Below are 23,656 nucleotides of genomic sequence, written 5' to 3' on the forward strand. Positions count from 1 at the left end.
CGGAATGAGCTCCCAAGTGCTATCAGAGTGGAGCGTCCCTCCCTATCTTCAAGAAGCTCTTGAAGACTAATACTTAACACCCTAACATGCCTAACTAGCACTTAATATGCACATTCAGTGCACTCCTTCAGTTGATCTCATTGCACTTTCCCTTATTTAACAGATTTAGTACTTAGTACTCACTTCAGTGTCTCTTATTGTACTGACATTTTGGTGCTGTTCCTTACTTGTAAGTCACTTTGGATAAAAGTGCCAAATTTTTCTAAAAAAGTCGACACATCTAAAACTGAGTGCGAGTCTCACACCATCTTAATAAATATTCAACCACATAAAACATTGAAATTGATGAAAATGTATGCATTGACCTTTAAGGTGAATTCTCAGCCTCTTCATAGCTACCCTTAAGAGAAAAAATGTCTTCAGAGTCATCTGTGTGAAACCAGAAAGATCCTTGTGCAGGGAAACTGTTAGATACTAGAGTTGCTTTAACTAATTACTAAGCAAAATAATCTCATGAGTCAGCCACGGATGGATGGGTTGTTGAAAGGTGCTACACAAATAAATTTGCCTTCCCTATTTACTTCACTTCTGAGATTGTGTAATGCTGATAAAAGTATGCTACTGGGGGGGTTTAGTATGTTTACTATGGAATGGTTACGTTATGTTACAGTAGGTTGTTGTTCATAATGCAGATTGTGTATCAAATGGTAAATTATACACTACAGTGGTTAAAAATCAGCCCAGAGCCCAATCCCACTCACTCCAGCAAGTGATAAGTGGAGCTTGTCACCATCTAATCTGAACGAGTTCACAGTTGAGGTATTTCTGGCTCAATGACTCATATTCAGAACCTCGGACAGCACCCAAACTACTGGGCTGGCTTCTCTGGCAGGCAGCTGTCCATGGTGCTGAATAAGAACCATGCATGATGTCATTGTATTAATGACCATCCTTTAATCTCTACTTTATCATACATATAACAGCTTTTTTCTGTTTAGCATGAGCTGAACAGTTCTTTTATACACACAGCAAGACAGTCATTTGATGATGTGTCAATGTTGGCACCAACTCAGTGATTAACACAGAGCTAAGGAAGCCCATCATGAGTTGGCAACCAAAGTTCACTCTCACTTTGATCTATATCATAATCCATTTTAATGATTTTTGGTACAGTCTGAAGTGATGTTGTGACTTACTTGGCACCCTGTTAATTGCTTTGAGAGGCCGAAGAACTCTCACTGTTCTAATGGCAGTGAAGTTGATGTTCTGTAGGTCCAGCGAGTATTCAACCATCCTGGAAAACACACAGAAAACATGCAGAACTTTTTAACAACACAAATGCTTCCACATGTCTACAGTCTATAAGGGGTATCAAAGAGAACGAAAAGCTAGCAACAGCTGCAACAAGTATTACCCATATACTCATCACAGAGAAGCAACTTCTGAATCTATGATAACTTATGATAATGTACTCCTTCTGAATGTATGATAATGTACTCCTCCCTCTGTATTTGTTCCTATTAAAAAGCCTAAGCAGCAGACACCTTTTCACAGCTGAGTTCCTGCTGTGCTGAGCCTAATATGAATAAATGAGCTGATTTGTGTACCTAATAAAGCAAGACATTCAAAGAAACAGGGGTCAGTGGAAGACTTTGTAACATTATCTTAATTGTGCCTGCAAAAAGTGTCTGCCTCTATGTCTAGAAATGTACCACAGGACAACACAACCATCGATTAGTTTGTGAATATATATGCGTGTAGGTGTTTCACCTTGCATGGCAAAGTTAAAGAGTGCTGCAGTAGCATAAAAAAAAAAAACAGGCGTTCCATCATTTTGACACAGATGGAGGAAGATGTCAAAGTACGAGTGAATAAGTACAGTAGGCCTCCTGCATCCCTGAAAACTGGATATGCCTCTTAGTACATATAGTGAAAGCATCAAAGTGTATCCTGTCAGTTTGCAGGCGCACACAAGAATGAGAGGCGTGAGATTAAACCTGCAACCATCTGAGATGAAAGCAGAGCTTTGTGAAGGAGCAGCCTTTGGAGGTGGGGGGGGGGTAAACAAGCTTGAAGTAAAACTAGATGTGGAATAAAAGAGACAGCGGAGGGAGGCAAAGAGTGAGGATTTTGCTATTTTGCCTATGGCTGACAATATAGGGAAAACATACTTTGCCTGAAGAATGGCAAGAAGAGAGACAGTGAAAGTGCAATGAAAGAGGGAGAGGACAGTCAGAAAGAGAAAGAGAGAAAAAGAAAGAGTCAGAGGGATGACAGGGGAAAGTGTGAGATGAGGACAGAGAGATCAGAACCCAATGCAAGTAAAGCACCAAGGGATGATTAAGTGCAATATAACGATGGCAATAAAACGAGATTGAGAGAAGGAGAGGGAGAGAGCCTGAGGGTTTTATCAAGTGTTGGAGATAATTACAGTGTTAGGAACAGAGAGACTGAGAGAGGCTAGTGATATGCATATACCTGGCTGAGCTGGAGAAAGCTGCTCTCAGGCTGAGAAGGAGGGTGGTGGTGGGTGGGGGGTAGAGAGTTGTCAAGATGTGGGAAAGAAAAGTACAAGAAACTGAGGCAAGTTTCAGGTACTTCACACAAATATTCTACTCAAAGATATTCTACCACTGCATGATGACAAGCTCATTTCAATGAGAGCCTACCAGGTGATTTTTTTCAAGTGTCTGAAAATCCCCAGCCAATTATTCACTCGTGACCTTTCGACCTATGCAACTGAAGAGGAGACTTTTAAAAAATGTTGACAGCAGAATTACAGTGGAATAGAAAGAAACATAAAAATCCCCCAATTTGCTGGTGTTCCAGAGGGAGGTCCACGGTTTGAAATGGAGTCCTGCAAGGTTTCAAAGTTGGAAAACATTAACATTTTACAAAAGGAGTAACTCAGGAGGTAGGAAACAGAAAAAACATGTTGAAGTTCTGCCAGGATTCGAGAAAATATAGGCACTGGCAACTTCGATTAAATGTCAAGTTGGAAAAGCAAAGGTGCTCCCAGAGTTGTAATTCATTCTCAAGCTGGAGTTGAAACTTGTAGCTGCACTGTGCGGCTATGTTAGGTCAAAGTTGAAACACGTGAATAGAACAGTTTGCTTTATTCTTTGCAGTCCAGCAAGCAGCCATTAGTCCAATGACCAAAGTGCTGCACATGCTTCAAAACATCCATAAGGTGTGGATCTAACTCAGTGAGCCATGAAATATGAATCTCTCCTGCTGCCGGCGTGTTAGTGTAACCTTGGCAGTGACAGGAGCCGACAGAGCCCTGATTCTGCTAGAGCTCTCCCACAAATCAGACAAAACCGTGCTAGTAAAATACACCGACCATGAAAAGTAAGGTCGGAGTTCGCAGAGTACCTGGATACAGCCATATACGTGAGTGACCAGAGAGGATAGCTTCTCAGTGTTTGACCATGATCTGATTTGACAGGTAGTTTTCTATGGAGGGAGCAGAGACCAACGTGAATGAATCTTCCACTTCCACCGTAAGAGGAAGAAAACAAAAAAAAAGACCTCACATTTGGCAGATTATACAAGATCACAGGGTGCAACAAAGAAAAAATATGAAAAGTAAAAGAAATGAGTACAATTGTACTAACACTCAGTCCAGCGTTGCTTTTAGAGCGCTGCTATTGTAATCACTGTGCTTCAGTGTGTTAACAGAGCAGGTGTCTGTGTGTGTTTGTGTGAGTGTGCAGGGGGACATAATGGGGATCTGTCATTTTGAGCAATTTTTTTGCAGCAATTTTAGATAAGACAGCTCATTTTGGTCACAGCCACACAATATTACATGGACACAACGCATACACATTGGCAAACAATGTGTATGAGTTGACACTGTTAGACACCGTCTAGTATACACACGGGAACAGTAACACACATGGAAAAAGTATTACCCCTGATACACCCTTGTTTTTCACACATTGAGCAGATGTACAGACAGATAATCTCTGTCTCACACCCAAACACAATCACACACACAAAGTAGAGAGGGTGCTCGGGGCAGACTCTGGGCTCTCACAAACTTGTGTCAAATCAGAACACAGAGGCCACGCACGTGCACAAAAGTACACTAAAACACACTAAAGGCACACACACACTCCTGGAGAGTGTAGTTACATAAGCTGCAAACCCACACACACTCTTACAGTACACAGACACATACACACAGGCTGTCACTCTCAGACACACAAGAGTCAAACTAAATTTAGTGTCTGTCTGTGTTTGACTTAGGACTGCTCTCCAACCAAACAGCTTCATGAATATTTCAAAGGAGGAACTAGATTCATTTTGTTCCAAAGCAGTGTTAGAGGGGCAGGTGTGGATTTTTTAAACTGGTTCTGAAACATTGTATTTTCCTCTCTAGGTTTTCTCTCTGGTGTCTCCTCACTTCAGGGAGCTGCTCCGTCTCTGCCGTTTACTTTACCCCCACCTATAAAGTACTGTCAGAAGTTAGTGTTATAAAATATTCTCTCAGGAGCCATTGGAGTGCAACAGAGGGAGAGCTCCTCTCCAGGGTTGCCCTGCTGGTTGGAGGGGGAAGCTTTGAATGTTGAAGATAATGTGAGAGAACTTTGAAATGCCACACAGGACTCATGATCACATCTGCAGTGTTGAGTGTAAAATTCAAAATTCAAAGCCAAAGTGGAAATTACTTTTTTATTCCTTTCTAACTGACTTTTTTATAAGAATATTGTCGTTGTTTGCATGTCCTAAAGGGTCAGATAAACCAGCTGCTGCCACATAAAGCTGTTGTCTTGCTCCCAAAACAAAGCAAACTGCTGCACTTCTATTTTAATACAAGTCCAACAATAAAGAATACCAAGCCATCAGATTTGTACTGTAGACAAATCATGCAGTAGAGCTTGGTAATTTGCTTAAATTCTTGCTTTACAACTGCAGCTGACCATCATCACTCAGGTTCTGAGATTTCTGCCTTTAAAACTCACTTTTAAATGCCTCAGATTCAAATAGAAAAGCAAACTAGATGTTTTTCTTATTTAAAGATGAAGTCACAGGGTTATATTTTCGACTGGCCGTACACCCAAGAATCCTGAGGGCCAAATTAAAGTTGCAAATTAAAGTCAGAAATTGGATGAAGGTCGTGTGTCCGCTTGGCGCCTCTCTTCACACCACTCAAATTTCTTTCCTGAATTTCAATCAAATGAATGTGGTGCTTCCAACTGTGTTAATTATTTTTGCCATGGTGCAGTGATCTTCACAAGCCACATTCACATCAGTCAGTGTCAAACACTGCACTCCATCAACAGAGTGCGATACAAATAATGTCTGTTTTTTAATAAACACAACCATAAGAATAATGAGAGATATAAGTAATCATCTCCAAGCAGAAAATGTTACCAAAACTAATTTTATGAGATGCTGGTTAAATTCTAATGATCTTATCTTATCTTGTCATGTTAATGCATAAAGCAGCATGTCATCCCTCGCCCTCTGTTACTGTCTGTATACTCTGTGTTTCCTGTGCAATATACCTTTTCTATTTTTACATTTACCTGCCAAATTAGCTGTGTTCTAATAACTTAATGGTTCTTTTAAACCTGTGAGTGAAAGCACTGTTATCAACATGAGTTGCATGAAGTTAAATCACATTACAGCTCACCAGCATTAACAGCAAAGTTCATATGTTTTCAGTCACATTAGGTGTGGCATATTAGCAAAAAGCTATCTAATGGGTGATGGGGCGGTGGATGGCCCTGGAAAGCACAATGACACAGCTGAATAGATATTGTACATTTAGGCTATTCCACTGGCTGTACACTAGTCTAATAGGCAAGAATAAACTAATATGGCAATTACTAGAGAGTGCTAAATGTCTCATTTTATGCCAACAGACCAGGCCAAACTCCTTCTGGAGAAGATGGCATCAATTATTAAAATGAGATTAATGGATGCAGTAGATCTTCTGTCCCAGAAGTGGTTTGCAAGTCAGAGAAGATCGAGTGGCACACATGCACACAGACACGTGTGCACAAAATACATACACACTCTCATACACACACATCTACCAAAGCTCTGATTCACTCTTCTCCCTCTTTACATTTTCCCTCTTGCCCTCCTCTTTCATCCTCTCTGCTAACTTTTCCACATCACAAACTCTTCAGTCTCTGTCTTTAGTATCACTTAGATTCTATCTCTGCACTTTTTCTCACTCCATCCTCTTTTTTCCTCCTTATCTAGTTTGTTCTGTGTGTGTGTGTGTGTGTGTTTTCTTTCTGCGTGTATTATTTTCCATTCTTACATTCTGCAGTGTGTTTTGTGGTGTCAGAGCTCTAATGAGCTACTGTTACACCTCCAGCTGGGTACAGATGCTCATACACATGTCCCTGTGTATGCGTGTGTGTGTGTTTGTGTGTATGCATATGTGCATGTGTGTGTGTTATATTCATAGACATGTGAATATCTTGTCAAAGATGAAAGCCAGCTGTCTACTGACGCCGCTATGGTCACATCTCTCTACTCACTTCTCCCCATCTCCTCCTGTTAGATACACATCATATTCAAGCATCTGACTTTATAACTAAACTAAAGGTACTATGAAATGAAATTCACTGTGAGCAAATACACCCTTGAGTAAGACTCTGTCCTAGTAAGCTGGACTGTGCCAAAACTGAACAAGGTAAATATGAAAATAGGTGAGAGGTGCATTAAAATCCAGCACAATATAGTGCAACGTGTCTGAGCCAGGTTTACAGGAACACTTTAAGGAATGCATTTGTATGTGTTCAGATTTGAAGTCAATATCAGTACTCTGTGTTCAGTACAAAGGGGATGTGTTTCCCCTACAAACACCACACACACCAGCACCAAAGGCAAATGACTAACCAAGTTCTATTAAAGGTGCCCAGCATTGCCAACTACTGTAATCTAACTGGTAAGCTGCCTGCTCAAAAAGTGAAACAGCTCTAGACCTAAATCCAATTTAATTATGTTATATGACATTCCAACTATCAGATAGTTTCAGGCATTAATACACACACATCTGTTTAGACAGTTGGTGCTGTATGATACCAGACTGATCCCCAGGCTTCATTTACTATACACTTGGTGTCAAAAACTATTCAGAATCATTAACTTAATAACCTCATGCATCATCTGCCAATTTAAACTAATTAAATTATGAGCATATATGACAACATGTGCACCCAAACACACACCACACAAACACATACATGTAATGTACAAGAATAGCCTTGAGCAAATCAAACATGTGATATATGTTAGTCATCCTTTGCATTAAATATGTGATGCAAATTAGTGTTTGTATTCAAATGTACAGTATAGCTACAGTGTACACATATATACATGCACACACAGAGACACACTCATTTACTACCAATGCATGAGAAAATACACTGGTACTAAGAGACTGCTTTTTAAAAACTATGCACTCTCTTGCTGTTTGTGTCAACACAATGATTGACAATACTTGCAGGCACAAGCAATATGGCTGCAGCATGCTTCATGAACATATGACACCACATTATGTTGATCCAAGATATAGTCATCCTCTGGCATCATGATGCTAATTTTGTCTGCTTCTGTCATTGTGTGTTTTCTCTTGTGTTCTGTGCATTGATTACATGGACCATACAAAAAGGGACAAAGGATGACAAAATCTGATTTGTATAACATAAACTGCTCTTCTGCTACTTATTCTATACTTTCTGCTATCTGATACTTACATGTAATCTGTGTAATTACAACACATATAACTGAAATATGCAAATACTGATATGTGCAAAATCTTACAATATTATCTACTCATTGGCTTGAGCATTATTGATACTCATATATATGTTTGCAGGGTTTGTTGTCCTTAATTTTTATACCTTGTGCTCTTTATACAGTTTTTGATAATGCTTAATTACTCTGGCACTCTCGTCAGAATGACCTAGCTGCCCACTTTGAGCAAATGTTACAGATAACAAAGGACTTTTTGAACCTTTGGAAACTACTTCCACTATCAAATCAACTCATTCATAGATCTGTTAATAAACACCTAAAGAAACAGTGGGATCAGAGATTTCAAAAACTCAAAAACTGCTTAGTTGCCTATTGACTTTTTCCTAATTTCCCGAAAAAAATGAGCTGGCGTTCTTTCTCAGTTCTCAATAAGGCTGCAGACTCTTCTGTTTTACTGAGTAATGACTAGATGATAGAGTGCCTGATTCAGCACTTCAGCGGTAGAAGTTCTCTTCAAAGCTGACAGGATGGTAGATGCGTTTAAAACAATGACAAAGTAGCATTGTGCTGCGTGAATCAAAGGCGGTGCAGTGCCTAACAGGGTTTGGAAAAGCCTTGTTCAACCTCAAGAGTCTGACAATCAGATGCAAACCCCTTTATCTACCAAGAGAATTCACCTCTATCACATTGTTAGCCACTCTGGTCGTGTAACAGGAGAATCTATTGATTTTGATAAAAGGAGACTTTTGTCATATTAGAGAGGACAGCACCAATGTAAAAACAGCAAGTGAAGGTCAATACAAGAGAAAACAAACACTGAAGCATTGCCACAGTTCAATACCTCGGGCAGACAGCAGACTAGTAAGGATCCCCTTGGAGAGTCGGACCACAAGTTCAAGGATAGCAATCACAAGAATTACCAGACAAACACTTGGTTAGCTGTTTTAATTAATCCCTTCATCAATACAAAAAACTCAACCCACAGCTAGACAGAACATAATATGAAAAAGGCTATTTTTGGCTATTATGTCATGATTAAACCAAAATAATCAGCTCACTCAGTGTACAATATTATTACATACATATTGTTTTTTTTAATAGGATGTTGGTTTCTGCCATGAAATATTCATCTCCACTTGGTGTGTTATATATGCCAATAGTAAGAAGAATTCAAGCTGAGCAAAGCTGCTGTTTTGAGGGAAATTGTGTCTTTTTGAAATTGTCTTTTCATTCTGTAATGTATGTCAAGCACTCAGTGTTTCAGAATGATCTGATTTACCAGTGTCACTTTGGTGTCATTGGTGTGATCTTATGAATATCGAGTACATGGCCTTGCATAATAAAACACATTGCAATGCACCCAGGTAATCATAAAGTAAGTAAACAAAAGAATGAGTGGATATTTTTAACTTTATCCAAGAACGATGACAGCTTCGATCCAATACTTTATAAAACTATAAGCGACAACAGCACTTATTTCTGTCAAAGGAGAGGGAGAACATTTGATATATGTGTAAATATAGTTCTGCCAACGCAGATTGGGATCAATTATGGTCTCCCATCTGCTCTCCACACCATGCAGTACAAGGTTTGGCAGCTCAGAACATAAGTGGGGGGTGCACCTAAGATATATACATATGTTTGATATATGAAGGACTGCACACTTACAGTGTACAAATGCAAGCACATATATTCATACAACATGAAAACAATACCAGAGCAGAGAGAAACATATGGCCCAGTCCAAAAAAAAAAAATGTTCACTGCAGAAACAGATCAGTAGCCCCTTTAAAAACTCCCATTAAGACGTCGCAAACATCAACGCCTGAAGTCTACGAAGCAATACCTGGATGAGCCAGTTGTTTTGGAAACAAGTGCTGTAGGACAGATGAAGTTAAAATTCAGCTCTTTGTCCACAATCACTGCGTGTTTAGAGAAAAAAAGGAGCAATATTTGATGAGAAAAACACCTTGCCCAGTGTTAAGCATGGGGGTGGACATATTGTTTGCAGTTGTGTGGCAGCTAATGGCACAGGGAACACTGCACACTGCACTGAATGCAGTCTAGTCAAAACATTGAAAAGAGGCTGGCTTCTACAACAGAACATTAATCCACAGCAGAACCTAAAAACCACCATGATAGGCCCTCACAGTCCCCTGACTCGAACATCAGTGAAAACCTGTTGGTAGATCTTAAAACTGCAGTGTGTGCAACACGGCTGAAAAATACAGTATCGCAGAACTTGAAGTGATCCACAAGAAAGAAGGGGTGAAAGTTCCAAGAACAGAAGGACTAAGTTGGCTACAAAAAGTGTTTGTGAGCTGTGATATCCGTAGGGTGCCAAACATTAACTGCATTAGACTTTAAATAAACAAATAAAACTTCATATGTAAAATTAGTGCTGCACTTTAAATATGGTGATGTACCATTAGAATTTCTGGCAATGGCTGATGATGGTGGGAGTGAAAAACAAACAAATCCTAAATGGGTACCTTTAATGAACGAATAGCAAAATCGTTCACTAATAAAGAAGAAACAGATGTCATGGATTGTAGTCTTAATTTTGTGTGACACTGATGTGACACAGACTATTATCTTGATGACGGTATGTGCAAATTTATCTGGTTTTATTGTTGTCCATGATGAGTGTATATATTGCTTTATTCCATAGCAGTAACAAGCATGGTTTCATTATTATTTTTCTAAACCATGTATTAAGATCTGAGGTGGCTGTAAAAGCTGATAAATAATGAAAAATTCTAAGTCTCCCTTAACAGCATTAAAAAAAGTCTTTCTAGCCCAGCAAGAATAAAATTATCAGCAGAGCGCAGGGTCATTTGCCACTGTGGTGGATCTCTCAGCAGCTGAACTTCCATGCAGCATGGCCCATCAGGAGCCAATCATGCAACCAGCACCTATGGCTATAACAATACCGGCACTAAAGCAAGCAATTAGCTGGCTCAGATTGCTCAGTGAACAGCGGTGGTGCAGCAAAATGGCAAAGCATCATTCGAGTAAGCGAGCAACAGCCTGAGCAACAGAGGACATACCAGCAGTCCTGGTTGTCACTCTTACAATAGGTTTGATAAGAATGCATTTAGAGCGTAAAATGTGTAAATTTATGAGCCCTGACATTTCTCCACTAATACGCTTTGATGTGCCTCCCTTTCCTCTGCTACATTGCTCTTATTTTTCATTCATGCTCTCTCAACACATCAGCGTGTCTTTACCTCCTCTCCTGCTCCCTCTGCTGAGTGTTGGAGACAGATAGAGGGCGTGAGGGGAGAGAGGAGGAGCTGAGAGAATGAATGGATCCTGAGAGAGGAGGTGTAAAGCTGGGGCCTGTGCTCACAGATAGCCTCTCGAAACGCTACCACAGATGACAGACGCTTACAAAAGGATACACACATACACACACACATTTAAATGTACAGTATGGACACACATGCAGACACATACCCACAAGTACAAGCATACAATACATGAGGATCATGGAGGAGGATTACAGTTTCAGTCACACAAACATTTCTAAACATTTATCTAAATATTTATTCTTTGTCCTGAATCTGTTCTTTACCACTGAGGAAAACTCATTCTTTCACTATTCACTCAAAGGTTAAAACTCTGCCAAGATTTTTCTTGCTTTCCAGTGCAGTTTCACATCCAAAAATGTTTCTAGAACTAAATCTCCTCATGCAGGCAAGGCAAAAGCCCTAATGCTGAATAATGGAAGGCGTCAACACTAAAAGACTAAAGGCAGAAAAAGACAAACTCCTATCACTCTAATGCCTTCTTTTGCTTCATGCTCTTTTTCCCTCTCCCTATCCTTCCCTGGCTACTCCACTCCAGGCAAATACAGTGGTGCAGCGCTCCGACAAATTAGGATCAGTGTCACTCATTGGAAGCAATGTTATTACTGCAACCAGGGGCCAAGAGCAGCTGTATATATAATCGCAATACAGAAGATCTGAATATGGAGAGACAGATATCCTATGGCCCTGGTTTTATTGTGCGTAACAGAGCTGCCATCACTAACTCAGCTGGAAGACACCTCAGAGGAAAGACTGAAGATGAATATGGAAATGTATTCATTGTGGTTGGTTGACTCTGGCTTCATAGGTTTCAGTGGGTTTGTATAATGTATATCTAGTATGTGCAACAGGGGACATGCATGTGCACGTGCATGTGCTGTACAGACACATTAGATCCATTAGCAGCTTGTCCTTCAAGGATTCCCTGAGCACCTTAAAACAAACTGTCTTCTACACATTAACAGTGAGGACAGGTTTGCACTCTTGACTCTTGACAAAATTGATTCTTTTGTGTACCTGAATAGCTTATATTCTATAGTTTTAAGTCAGAGTGCAGGCCACTTTTTTCATAATCATGGGTTGTTTACACAACACCCTGGGCTGGACCACCACCATGAACCCAAAGGGCATGAAGTGAGACGCAACATCAGGAAATAGTTAGTAGGTCTACCAATGTGTGTTCATATATTTCACATGATTTTCTTTTATATGTTCATTTATTCATTTATTTGGTTTATTTATTTTTGTATCATAATTTTTATCATAATAATGTGGAAGCCCATGAGGTGATGCCGACAATAAATATGAAAACTGAATTGTTTTTGAATGGGTATTACCACATATTTAGACAATTCACTGTGCATTAGTGGAGCTGGACAGACCTGGGAAGCAGGTAGTGTAACACTGGCTGAGATTTCAAAGATTGTCTGAAACACATTCTGTGCAAAAGCAAGCCAGTAAGAAAGAGGGAGGGGTATTAAAAATACACAACACAGAGTAAATGAAAACGCCTAAACAATAAAGCATAATTTTCTTCATTGGTTGACATAGCAACTATCTAAAACATATGTGAGGCTTTCAGTGGGAGTTTTGTTTATAAAAATTAAAAATGACAACTAGGCATTCAGCCAAGGGTTGTGCCTGAGGGAGAAAGGAAAAAAAAAAACAAAACAACTTTTGATTTCAATATTGGACACCTGCCTACTCCACACCAGTCCACACATGCAAACGTCCCACTCACACATTGTTCCATACAATCTGACTGCGTGCAGGGGTCTGGTTCAGCTCTACAGGCAAGCTAAGCAGAGCCTGGTGTGGAACTCATGCTGCTCCTAATCCCTTTCCTGCAACTCGCCTACTGTTTGTTTTTGTAGCACACTAGTTCCCAAGGGTGCAACGTTTTATCATGCCCCCCTCCCCGCCGCTACAGACGCTGCATGTGGTGGATGTAAGACTGGGGAGTAATTGGTGGTGGTGGCAGTATCTCTCTGCAACGTGTGCTCTGAGTATTGAGGTTTGGCGCACAGACGAGGTGGCAGATCTCTGTGGCTGCAGCTTAAAGGAGGATGACTGAAGGAAAGCCGAGGAGATGGAGGGCAAGGGAAGACATATGAGCTGAAAGTGTGGGATCAGAGGGGAAAACAGGACCAGATGAAACATTACAAGAAAGCAAGATGGTAGTAGTAGTATCTGCTCTAACCTGGGGGCTGGAACGGTACACCGGCGACTGTTTGAAATCTATAGAAAATCTAAGGAAACCAGGGCAGTAAAAATGAATGAGAAATGTTCACCTTCTCTTGAGGAAAAGAAGAACAGAGAATGAAGAGAGAGGCAGAGGAAGGAGGTGTAGGATAGAAAAACGCAAGTTCAGTTAACAGTGGTGAAAAAATACAGAAAGGAGAAGCTTATTAATTCATCTAATACAGCTATAACAAAAATACATTTTCTTGTGATACAATATTTAAACAATTATTTGAATCTTAATTAAAAAACTAAGATACTGCTTTCATGTTCTCATCAGGGATTCTTGAAATGTTTGCAGAGGGCATTGAGGGAAGAGAAGATGTCAGAGCAGAAAGGTAATATGCTTGTATCATGTACAGTGATTTTTAGTGAGGCTTGTGGTATATGGAAAATAAAGGACGTGTTCAGAGTGTAAGGAGACTTTCTTTTTCTTTTTTCACATTTTGTTTGGCCATCATCTCAAAATTAGCACTTTAAGAAGCTTGTCATAGTAGAGGCAACAAGATGCACAACCACTTAGAGCGTAGCCAGAGGCTACAAATGTATGAACGGCTGTGTACGCACATTTGGAGTTTAAAAGATCTGGGCATTTACCAGGCAGGTGAGTCTAAGAAAGATACTATTGAGTCTTTGTTACCGGAAATGGAAAACTCTTGAGAATCCCCCATCTTGGAACAATGAAGAAGGAATATTAATCTTATTAATATTAATCTCTGGAATTTGCCTTTAGAACAATAAATATAAAAATGACTACATTTCATCACATCAGCATTATCATTCTGCCAATAAATAACAAATGCAATACTGATGAAGTTTAGCGTAGAGCTATTGAGGGGGAAACAATAAACAGCATATTTGCATACATTGTAAGTTTGTCTTGCTCGTTTCAAACGATGGGTTCCTGAATGATGATCGAAAGTGTTTATACAGACACTTAGTCATGTTGTTTGCAGCTATTGCCAGTTGTCATTCTGTGTACAGTATGTCAAAGTCAGTTATTATGTTTGGAAAGTCACAATCAAGAATGCCTTTTTAAAAGAGCCTCAGCCAGCAGCAGACCCCAGACGTGAGATTTACGCAGCATCCCCAGACAACCTGGCATCCCATTTAAGGAGGATCTGTTTACTGATCATGGGGAGTACTGCACTGCATACTAATGATCTCTTTAAAAGACTTGAGAACATAAAAATAATAGGATACAACTTAATTGTTTTGAGCCATCAAATCATGTTAATTACTTTAATTTTGATGTGCCAAGAGATAATGTGGTACCCCAGCTTTGGAAATGTCTGGGTCTTGCGAGAGCGTGACTTTTTTGGTTGTTTCTTATTCAGTCACCAAATGTATTTTCTATTACTATCTACTAAAACTGGTAATTAAACTGAATGCCTACCAGTCAGGTCTTCTGAGAATATAGAGCTCTTTCATCTTGTTTTGTCCTGGTTGTACCTGTTATGTCATTATTCATGTCATTCGAGGTCCTGTTGCAGTCTAGACTAGTAACACACACATCAGTCATTTCTTTGTGAGCTGTTTTTGATACCAGAGAATATAAAAACATTGTGCAGTGAAATGCTGCATGACTTTCTGTAATGTCAACACATTTAGATTCTCTGTGTGGGCACATGAAGCTCTAATGATGCAGGAGGACAGTCACCAAATGTGTCTAATGAATGAGTTACCTGTCGGTCTGTCAGCTTGGTGCATTTGTAATTAGGATAACATGAATGCACAAAGTCACATAGCAGGTATCGTTAACTTAAGCAGGTTAGGGGCAGGGTTTTTTTCTTTTAATAAAACAGGTCACCTGATAACCCATTATTTATTTTACACACTAGGCATGGATATTAACTAGTTAAATAGAATCTCAGAATCCATTTAAAAATACGCATTTCTATGTGGAAAGAAGGAATACTCCTCTCTGTGTGTCTTGCTCTTTCTCACAAAGACTCTGTTTAAGTGATTCTATTTCCCCAGCCAAAGGTTTTGGCTCATATTCATTAAGTCAGCAGTAACAGTATGACCCTGTGCAAATTTTATGGCAGGGTAATTTCAGCTGATTCATTAAATTATCGCAGTGATTAGCTCAGCTGAATTACATTATTGTGTTACTGTCAGCCATGTCCCAGGTGAAAGCCAGTGACTATCAACATGTTAATGTTTAATGTCATGTTACATATTTAACACCGACATGATCGGCCATGCATACTGGCACAATGGATCATGAACTGTCGGGAAGAGAAAAAAGGCAGAGCCAAAAATAGGAATTTGGAGCCTGGCCTTTAAATAGCCCCATGATAAATCATGATTAAACATCTGAACTTTCAAATAATTCAGATGTTCTATATTGTATGTAAAAGCTGTTGCTCCCACACACAGAATTAAGCAACAATACTATCTAGGAAAACACATTTCTTGGAATGAATCAGCTGTTCTGACCATTTAATCCTACATTTAATTTTTGCAAATATAATGTTTGTTTAGCCATTATGCTTTAATTTCTCCTGTGAATTGTTTTCGTTTTGTGCCGTCAATCACTGAGTTTTGTAAGACGTGTTTGGAACAAAACCTTTCACTATTCACACTCCTGAGTCCCCTGACAAACAAAATGGGACATAAAGGAAAAGGTCCTCACCCTGCCATGACGATAAAGAAATCCAGCCGGTTCCACGTGTCCCCAAGATAACAGCGGCGACCAAAGATTCCCAGGGCGACCATCTTTACAACCATCTCCAGGGCAAAGAAGATGTAGATGAACGCATCAAAGGCCTGTCAGAAAGACATCAAGAGAGACAGAGACAACGTGCTACAGATCAATAGCAGATAAGGTCATTTCTCACTGCTTTGGGGTTCAAGTAGGAAATAGTAAGACGAACATCTACAAACCTTAGCAAGTAAAGTGAAACTAACTGGCTAGATACAAAAGGGGGCAAGTAGAAATATAATTTGAGTGAACAAGCTCTTTAAGGTTCAGTTGTCATGTGACTGAGATGGGTTAAAACAGTAGTTCCCAACCTGGGGTGATATGTTAAAAAAATTTAAAAATAAATTCTGTTGGGCATAATTATATTTATTTTTCTGACTTTTCTGTCATCTTTGATTTTAAAGTAATATTTCATCTTCTTAAGGCCTCTACATACTATTGAAATCTGTCAAAGAAAAGAAGTGAACTGCTTCCAGCTCACTGACATGCCCCCTGTGATGAGGGGTGGCAGGATGACAAGGCTTTGTGTTACATAACAAGCAAAAAAAGGGCTGGAAAAACTGGACTTAAATTAGTGATTTAAGGCTTTGAACTTTATGCAATAGTTGGTGTAGTTTAAAAGTGAATTAATGCCAATAGATTCTTGTGTTTGCATCCTTTTACACAAATCTTGAACAAAATGAAATGAATGGGTTAATGGCTTGGCTTCAGCAGCAAGTGGGAAAACACCACCTGGTGCTATGAATCTGTATCAACATGCTGCTCAAGTGTCCATGGGTCCATCCTGCCTGCTGTCAACAACATACAGTGGCAAGGGGGAAATGTTATGTTTGCTTGACTCATCTTTATGAAATGGGCATTTAGGGCTGATGCCAAGATATGCGCACTAGATCATCTCAGGATTGCACCAGTAATATCACAGCGGCTGAATCCAAACGTCTGGACTTTCCTGCTCCTCTAGACTTTATGGTTTCATACATGTGAAGCCTGGAAAACCCAGCTTCTACAGAGTTCACTATGGGTACAGACTTGATTAGATTTTGCTTGTAAGATTGTCCATAATCCAAATAAATCCATTTAGTATAGTATAGAGTATAACTCTATTTAGTAATTTTATGATGCTTGAGACTGAACACAAATTTCAAAAGAGATTCCATTCAGAACAATCTAAAAAAATACTGAGATGGATTACAGGGTCAGGATCTTGGCATTGGTCAAATCCATGGTAGCTACTGAAGTCAGATGTCCAATATCATTTGCATTTTATTTTCACACTACCCAGCACAATTTTTGACTTTATGTCAGTAACAGAGCTGAAACAATGAGTCGATTTATTGATTAGCTAATTCATTTTCTTTTGAATGATTAATGACTAGTACTACAGTAGGTTTTGAAATTGATATATCATAATTAAAAGCATTCATTGGTTGCAGCTTTTCAAATGATGATTTTATGCTTTTCTTTGTCACATATGAGGGTAAACTGTAGTATCTTTGGGCTTTGGACTGTTGGTCAGCTGAAACAAGCAATCTGTAGAAGCAACTTTGGGCTCTGGAAAATTATCATGCAGATACTTCACAATTTTCTGACATTCTACAGACCAAACAATTGATAATAACTAGTTATCTATATATCACAGTTTGTCTAACAAGCAAGATTCATGGCAGCAGATGACAGAGGCTGGAGATTCAAGTACAGCTGCAGATTTAAGTTCAGTTTCCAAGTATGAAATATATATAATGTCTGGCACTTTAAGGATGAGGTGGGCCATCACCCTGGAGTGTTTCCAACATAAATTCAGGTTGTAAAATGGATACTGAGCCATGAAAGGTTTCAGTTACCTCCTCTCTTTCCTTCCCTTCTGTTCTAGCTTTGGTCCTTTCTCAGGCTTCTCTCAAAATTTGCCTCCCCCCTTCCACACCTCCCTGCTGATCTCCTTCCTCTAACTCTCTTCCCACAATCATTTTATCTTCTTTCTCCTCTTTTTCCCTGATGATTTCACATCTCCATTTCTCCCTCCTAACCTCCTTCTCTCTAACAAACCTGTTTCTCATCTTCTTCCTTCACTTACCCACCCTTCCCCCTCTCCCCAGTTGAGCAGTTTCCCCGAAACAGTGGGGTAATAGAAAATAATTTGTTGATCGGTAATCAGAAATAAGCCCCACATCGACATCCCCCCACCTCACCCCCAGCTTTAATCAAGCATCTAATTAAAAGAAGAGAGAGAAAAAATCCAAATAAATCAAAGATCTCAGCTTGCTAATGCGTGTTATTGCTGTTGTGAGCAAAAAGCCTAGATTAGCTGGTATTCTTTTCTGTGTATACAGGGGGATTAGAGATGAACTGACACGCTTGGCATTGCCTGTAATTTGATTTTCAGAGGGAAGTACTGTAGGCAACATGATCTGAATCTGAACCACTGATGTGGATCTTTGTTTTGTCACTAGCTCACTGCAGAAAAAAAGCATCCTACTCAGCAGTCCTGGAGGTGTGCAGAGATGCCAGACTGGCCTACTAATGTGGACGACCTTGACCTTTGTCATACCAGAAAGATGGATGAGGTGCTACCTTTTGCAGAGTTCACAGACCCGAGGGAGATGAAGACTCCACCAAATGTCAAAAAACTTTCCTCCTCTGACATTTCTGCAGCTCTTTCTTACACCTCTCACTCTATTTAGCTTTTTCTGTCTGTCTTCTTGTCTCTGTTTTCTTTTATATCTCTTCATCTCTATACATCTGTTACCCATCTAACTTTGTTTTTTTCTTGTTTGGCACTCTAGTTCTGCATTGTTATTATATTTTTTCATTCTTAACTTTTCAATCTTTTAACACTATTATTTTTTGCATTTTGTTTGAACATGATGATATAATGTTCATGTAGAATAAGAAAAGAACAATAAATATATCATGTGATATTTATGAATAAATACTAAATAAACTCCAGCTGTACTTGCAGTTTAGTGCTAAGTATCACTTAATTCCAAGTATGGTTGGATGGTGAACAGGGCAAACATTATTCCTGTTAAACATCAGCTAGTTAGCATTGTCACTATGAGCATGTTAGCATGCTGAAGTAGTGATATTTGTGTATGTAAAAAATTAATACTGATCAATATATGAGACTTTCTTTCAACTCTCCAACATCAGTATATCTTCATACTGTACATAACTCCACCACCATGTTACAAATCTGTCTATACCAAAAATAAATCATTACATGAGAGAAAACTATTGAATTTTCTATGTTGAAAATCATTCAAGCCTTCAAACCTTTCACATCCTCAAAGTATTTTTTTAATCCAACCGAGTAAGTGATGAGATCAAAGAATGGTGCTATTATAAAAGACACTGTAGGAAACGAGTGTATCAGCTTTGGTGGATTTGTGTCCAAGCTCAAGCATGCATTTATACTTGTAATTTGTGATGAAGGCCAACATTTGCATGCGGTTTTCTTTCTTAGGGCTTGTTATTGATTCTCTTACATTTTCTATTCAGTAAGATGAAAACACTGTGGTCTTCACACAACAGCCTGTGATGTCTATGAAGACTCTCACCCATCCAGGTCATTAGACAGCTACAAGGCAGTCAAATGCAAATCAAATTGCTGTTTGGTCTTGAAGATGTCTCTACACACATCCAGGAGGCCTTGATAGAGCCTCCATGATGAATTGTGAAGCACCTTCCAAACTATGATTTTAGTTGCCTCTGACTGCAACAGAACAAACTGAGATGATTTAAAGAAGCTAGACTTCAGTTACCATCCAAACTATCTTTCCCAATTTTAATCCATCCATCCGTTCACCAGCATACTGTATACTAGCTGACTATATAACTATAAGTTTAAAGGAGTCTTTAAGTCCACATCTGTTAGAGCTTATAGATTGTGCTGGTGAGGCACCATTGAAATCATGGTATTGAACAACGGATTTTCTGAGAGGAGCGTATTGACTGTGGCGCTGTAGCCCACTAAATCCATGCTGATACTGAATGGGGTCTATAGATACTTGGAGGAGAAATTCTATTAGGTCCAACTCACCAACCACCTCCCCCAGGGAGCCGAATCAATCTACTGTGTGTGTTGGCTGTTGTATGATGAGTGTGGTGCCTTGTGTGTGTTCATGTGAGAATGTAAAAAAAACAGGATGCCGGGCTGATTCAACAAGGACCTCACACCAACAGACTGAAGACATACATGCACACGCTCGCGCACAGATGTTACACCCACTCAGGCCACCTTTGACATAAGCGAGAAGGGATTCTGTTTCTTGCCAGATGACGAGGAAAGCTGCTGAGGAGCCGTACGTGAGAAAGTCATGCTCGCTGCCCCATAAAGACCACATGCTAGCAGTGAGTCACTGTGAGGAATTACAGGTCCCAGCATGGGAGGGAGTGTGTGAGGGGTGAGTGAGACGAGGAAGAATTGAGAGGAAGGAATACAAGGAGGAAGAGAGTGAGGGTGTGTGTGCGTGTGAATTAGTGGGCTCTTTGTGTGTCAACACAAACTTGTAGGAATAAATTGATACATGCGCACACTTCCTACACTCCTTCCAACACTCTTTGTTCTCTGCTTCTAGCAATGTGAGGGCATTTAAGTTTATGAATGTAATTATATTTGTGTATTCAAGTATGTGTCTGATCCTACATATGTTGTTGTGTACAGCTGCCTTTGTGTGCCTTTGAGTTCAATATATCTGCTTTTGTGTATGTCTGCATAAAAAATATGTATGTTTGAGAATAAGTGTATGTGTGTAGTGTGTTTGTTAGTGTGTAAGTGCTTCTCCACAACATGAATGTATGTATGTAGAGCTTTTGATGAAATATACATGATCCTGTGTAAAGAAGTAAACCTTATTTGTAGAGTTCTTATAAATAAAATTACAAAGTTACAAGAAACAAAGGATATTGTGAAGAAGACCAAACTGAAAGATAAATAAAACTTTAAATCAAAAGTTTGCAATCAAGAAAATGTAAAGGTGGTGTCAGTGTAAGTTTCAATCACTGGGGAACTGGGTAAAATAATAGACTGCTCAAACAAACCAATAACAGACCCCCTTATCAGGAGTTGTATGCAGTGACATAATATTTTCAGCTACAAGCTAACATTAGCATGGTTACAATGTCAAAGATGATGCTTGATATTTAGCAACTACAAATCTAGCTGGTAAACCTGGAGCTAGAGGAAAAGTCTTGTCATAACTAAACCCGTTATGTTTGTGTAACATGACAGAAATCTGACCAGTAGCTGTAGATATTTCACTCTGGACAAAAGGTACTGTACCGACAACTTAACCTATGCAAAGCTAAAAAAAAAATCACTACAAACCACAAAATTATTGCATCAAGAAGAAAAAATTAAAAAAATCAGTTTTGGGAAATAGAGAGATTTAGATTTTCAGAGATTGTTAAAAATTTTAGGAGCAATGTTAGTAAAATCTTTATTACAAATGTGTGTGTGTGTGTGTGTGTGTGTTTGTGTGAGAAAGAGAGAGAGACAGTGTGTGTACCTGCAGAATTTGGCATCGGTCTGAGGAGCAGTCGATGTTCTCACAGGGCTGGTACATTCCCAGGGTCACACAGTTCAACAGGATCACCATCATACTGACACGTTCAAACCATGTAGAAACATCATTGGTTAAGGAGAATGACTGACACAGTGACAGATCCAGTTTAAAGTGGAAGTGAGTTATCATGGTGCACATATTTTCACGTACTGTTAAATATCAGCAATAAATGATCACATGCCTAAATCCAAAAACGATGACAAAACCAGTTAAAATGAAAGAAAGCTAACTCTTTCAAAAACTTTAGTGCCACAAATAATCAAGATAAGCAGCACATAAGGAGGACACAATCAGTGTATGACACTCGGACAAGCTGCATGTAATCTTAATGGAAACTGAAAACACATAAAAATTACAAAGGCTGTGTTTCTTGAAATCAGACTTGTTTATTTGGTTCTAGCCTTCAAAATAAAGGCTCAGACATTACAGTATAAGACATAAAAACAATATTTACTGACAAATTGAATGTCATCCCATTAAGGGAGTAAAACTGAATAATAATTAATATAGTATCATAGTAAATGTTGTTGTGTTTTGACTATAAGGCCTGCATGCAGTCTAAATGTGACAGTTTGACACTTCTGTTGTGACTGCGCAGGATCAAATCGCTCCTGCAGGCCTGTTCTTTACCAACACTCTAACATTTACACCAAAGTGCTTTCAAAAGTTTATGACAGGCCTTAAAAGTTAGTATTACTGTAAAACCGCTGCAATTCTAACACAACTAGAGCAAACCAAAGGTGAACCCTGTGGGGTCCAATTCAGTCATGAAATGTCATCATTTTAGAGAACAGCTTTGACTTCAAAGGGCAGCCATGATTTTTCTTAAAGTACTAATGGCTAAATGTTGCTGTTAAAGTGCAGGCCTCAAGAGCAGTTATAACAGAGGATGTACTGTTTGCAGTAACAATGAAAAATATAATGTGTGATATTTACGATGTGTACACTTTGAAACTTGCAGTTTCCCATTTTACTGTACTACCCCCACAATGTATTAGAGCTCATTTGTACTACAAATGCTAGGTACATTTTCACAGAATTTAATTCTACCACTGTCTACTGGTGCCCTCGAGCAAGGCACTGAGTCCCTGCTGGTTCAGTGGTTCTTATGAGGAGAATGCTATTGTACTCAGACTACTCAAAATTGCTAGAAAAATTCTGCAGATATCTGTGGTGATGCCTAATGTTTAGAGAGCACCATGGCGTGAACACTCATTTTGAGGAAAGGTTAACAGAGCGAGCAGAACATGTAAAACTGAGCTGTATGCTGGTGAAAAATGGCAGAAACAAAGCAGCAGAGTGTGACGGAGTGATTCAATATGCATTTTCCGTGTGTTCAGGGAGTGAGCACACTGCTTGGCTAACAAGTGTGTGAAGAAGGATGTGCTGTAATAGCCCAGGAGGTCCGATCTCTCCCTGAGGCTATACAGCATAGGATGCTGAAATGCTCCCCCAGCAGCATACAACACACAGCCTGCAGAATGGGAGCAGCTTCAGCAAGAAATAAAAGACAAAAGATGGGGAACCTTTTCCTCTCTGAGCTTACTACACTGCAGGTTTGAGTAGACAGAATTCCCAGAAAAGATTCTCAACATGTTTCTCTTGGCCCTGCCTGAACCTTCTCACAAAAAGATGGGCTACTGTACTGAAGATATCACAGCATGGATAAAGATAGGCTGTGAGTGGGCAAAACACATGCATACACATAAACACACAGACAGAGCCTCACACACATGCAACCAAACACCCACTCACCAACACACACATACACAGAAAAGTACACATACGCAGATATGCACGTGCAACCAAACCAACATGTTCAAAAACATAAACGCTCACACTTACCCACCCACGCTCTCGCACACACATTCAAATACACACAGACACACATAGACACACACACGCCTTCAGTTGTGCGCATTAAGTCTCTCATTAAATCAAACATTAAATCAATGTGTGTCAGCTGATGGGGATCATTTAAAGAGAAATATTCAGCACTGTGGGGAGGCATGTTTAATATTGATGTCCCAACAGGCTAATAGCTGTAATGTAGACATGTGAGACAAGGTTAAGAGGCAAGATTTGTCATTTAATACTTTTTTTAATACTTT

At 39.4% G+C, this 23,656-nt stretch overlaps 1 protein-coding gene across 1 annotated transcript in view; it reads right to left on the minus strand.

Moving 5' to 3' along the window:
* The window catches only part of LOC108889050 (voltage-dependent T-type calcium channel subunit alpha-1I-like), a 121,802-nt gene extending 100,206 nt beyond the window's left edge, over positions 1 to 21,596 (minus strand). Inside the window, 3 exon segments of the mRNA XM_018685331.2 lie at positions 1,197 to 1,294; positions 15,916 to 16,049; positions 21,489 to 21,596. Of these exon segments, the coding sequence (XP_018540847.2) occupies positions 1,197 to 1,294; positions 15,916 to 16,049; positions 21,489 to 21,581 (325 nt within the window). The 5' untranslated portion in view covers positions 21,582 to 21,596.
* Between the last annotated feature and the right edge of the window lie 2,060 nt (positions 21,597 to 23,656).

Source organism: Lates calcarifer, linkage group LG5, assembly GCF_001640805.2.
Source record: "Lates calcarifer isolate ASB-BC8 linkage group LG5, TLL_Latcal_v3, whole genome shotgun sequence".
Lineage (NCBI taxonomy): Eukaryota > Metazoa > Chordata > Actinopteri > Centropomidae > Lates > Lates calcarifer.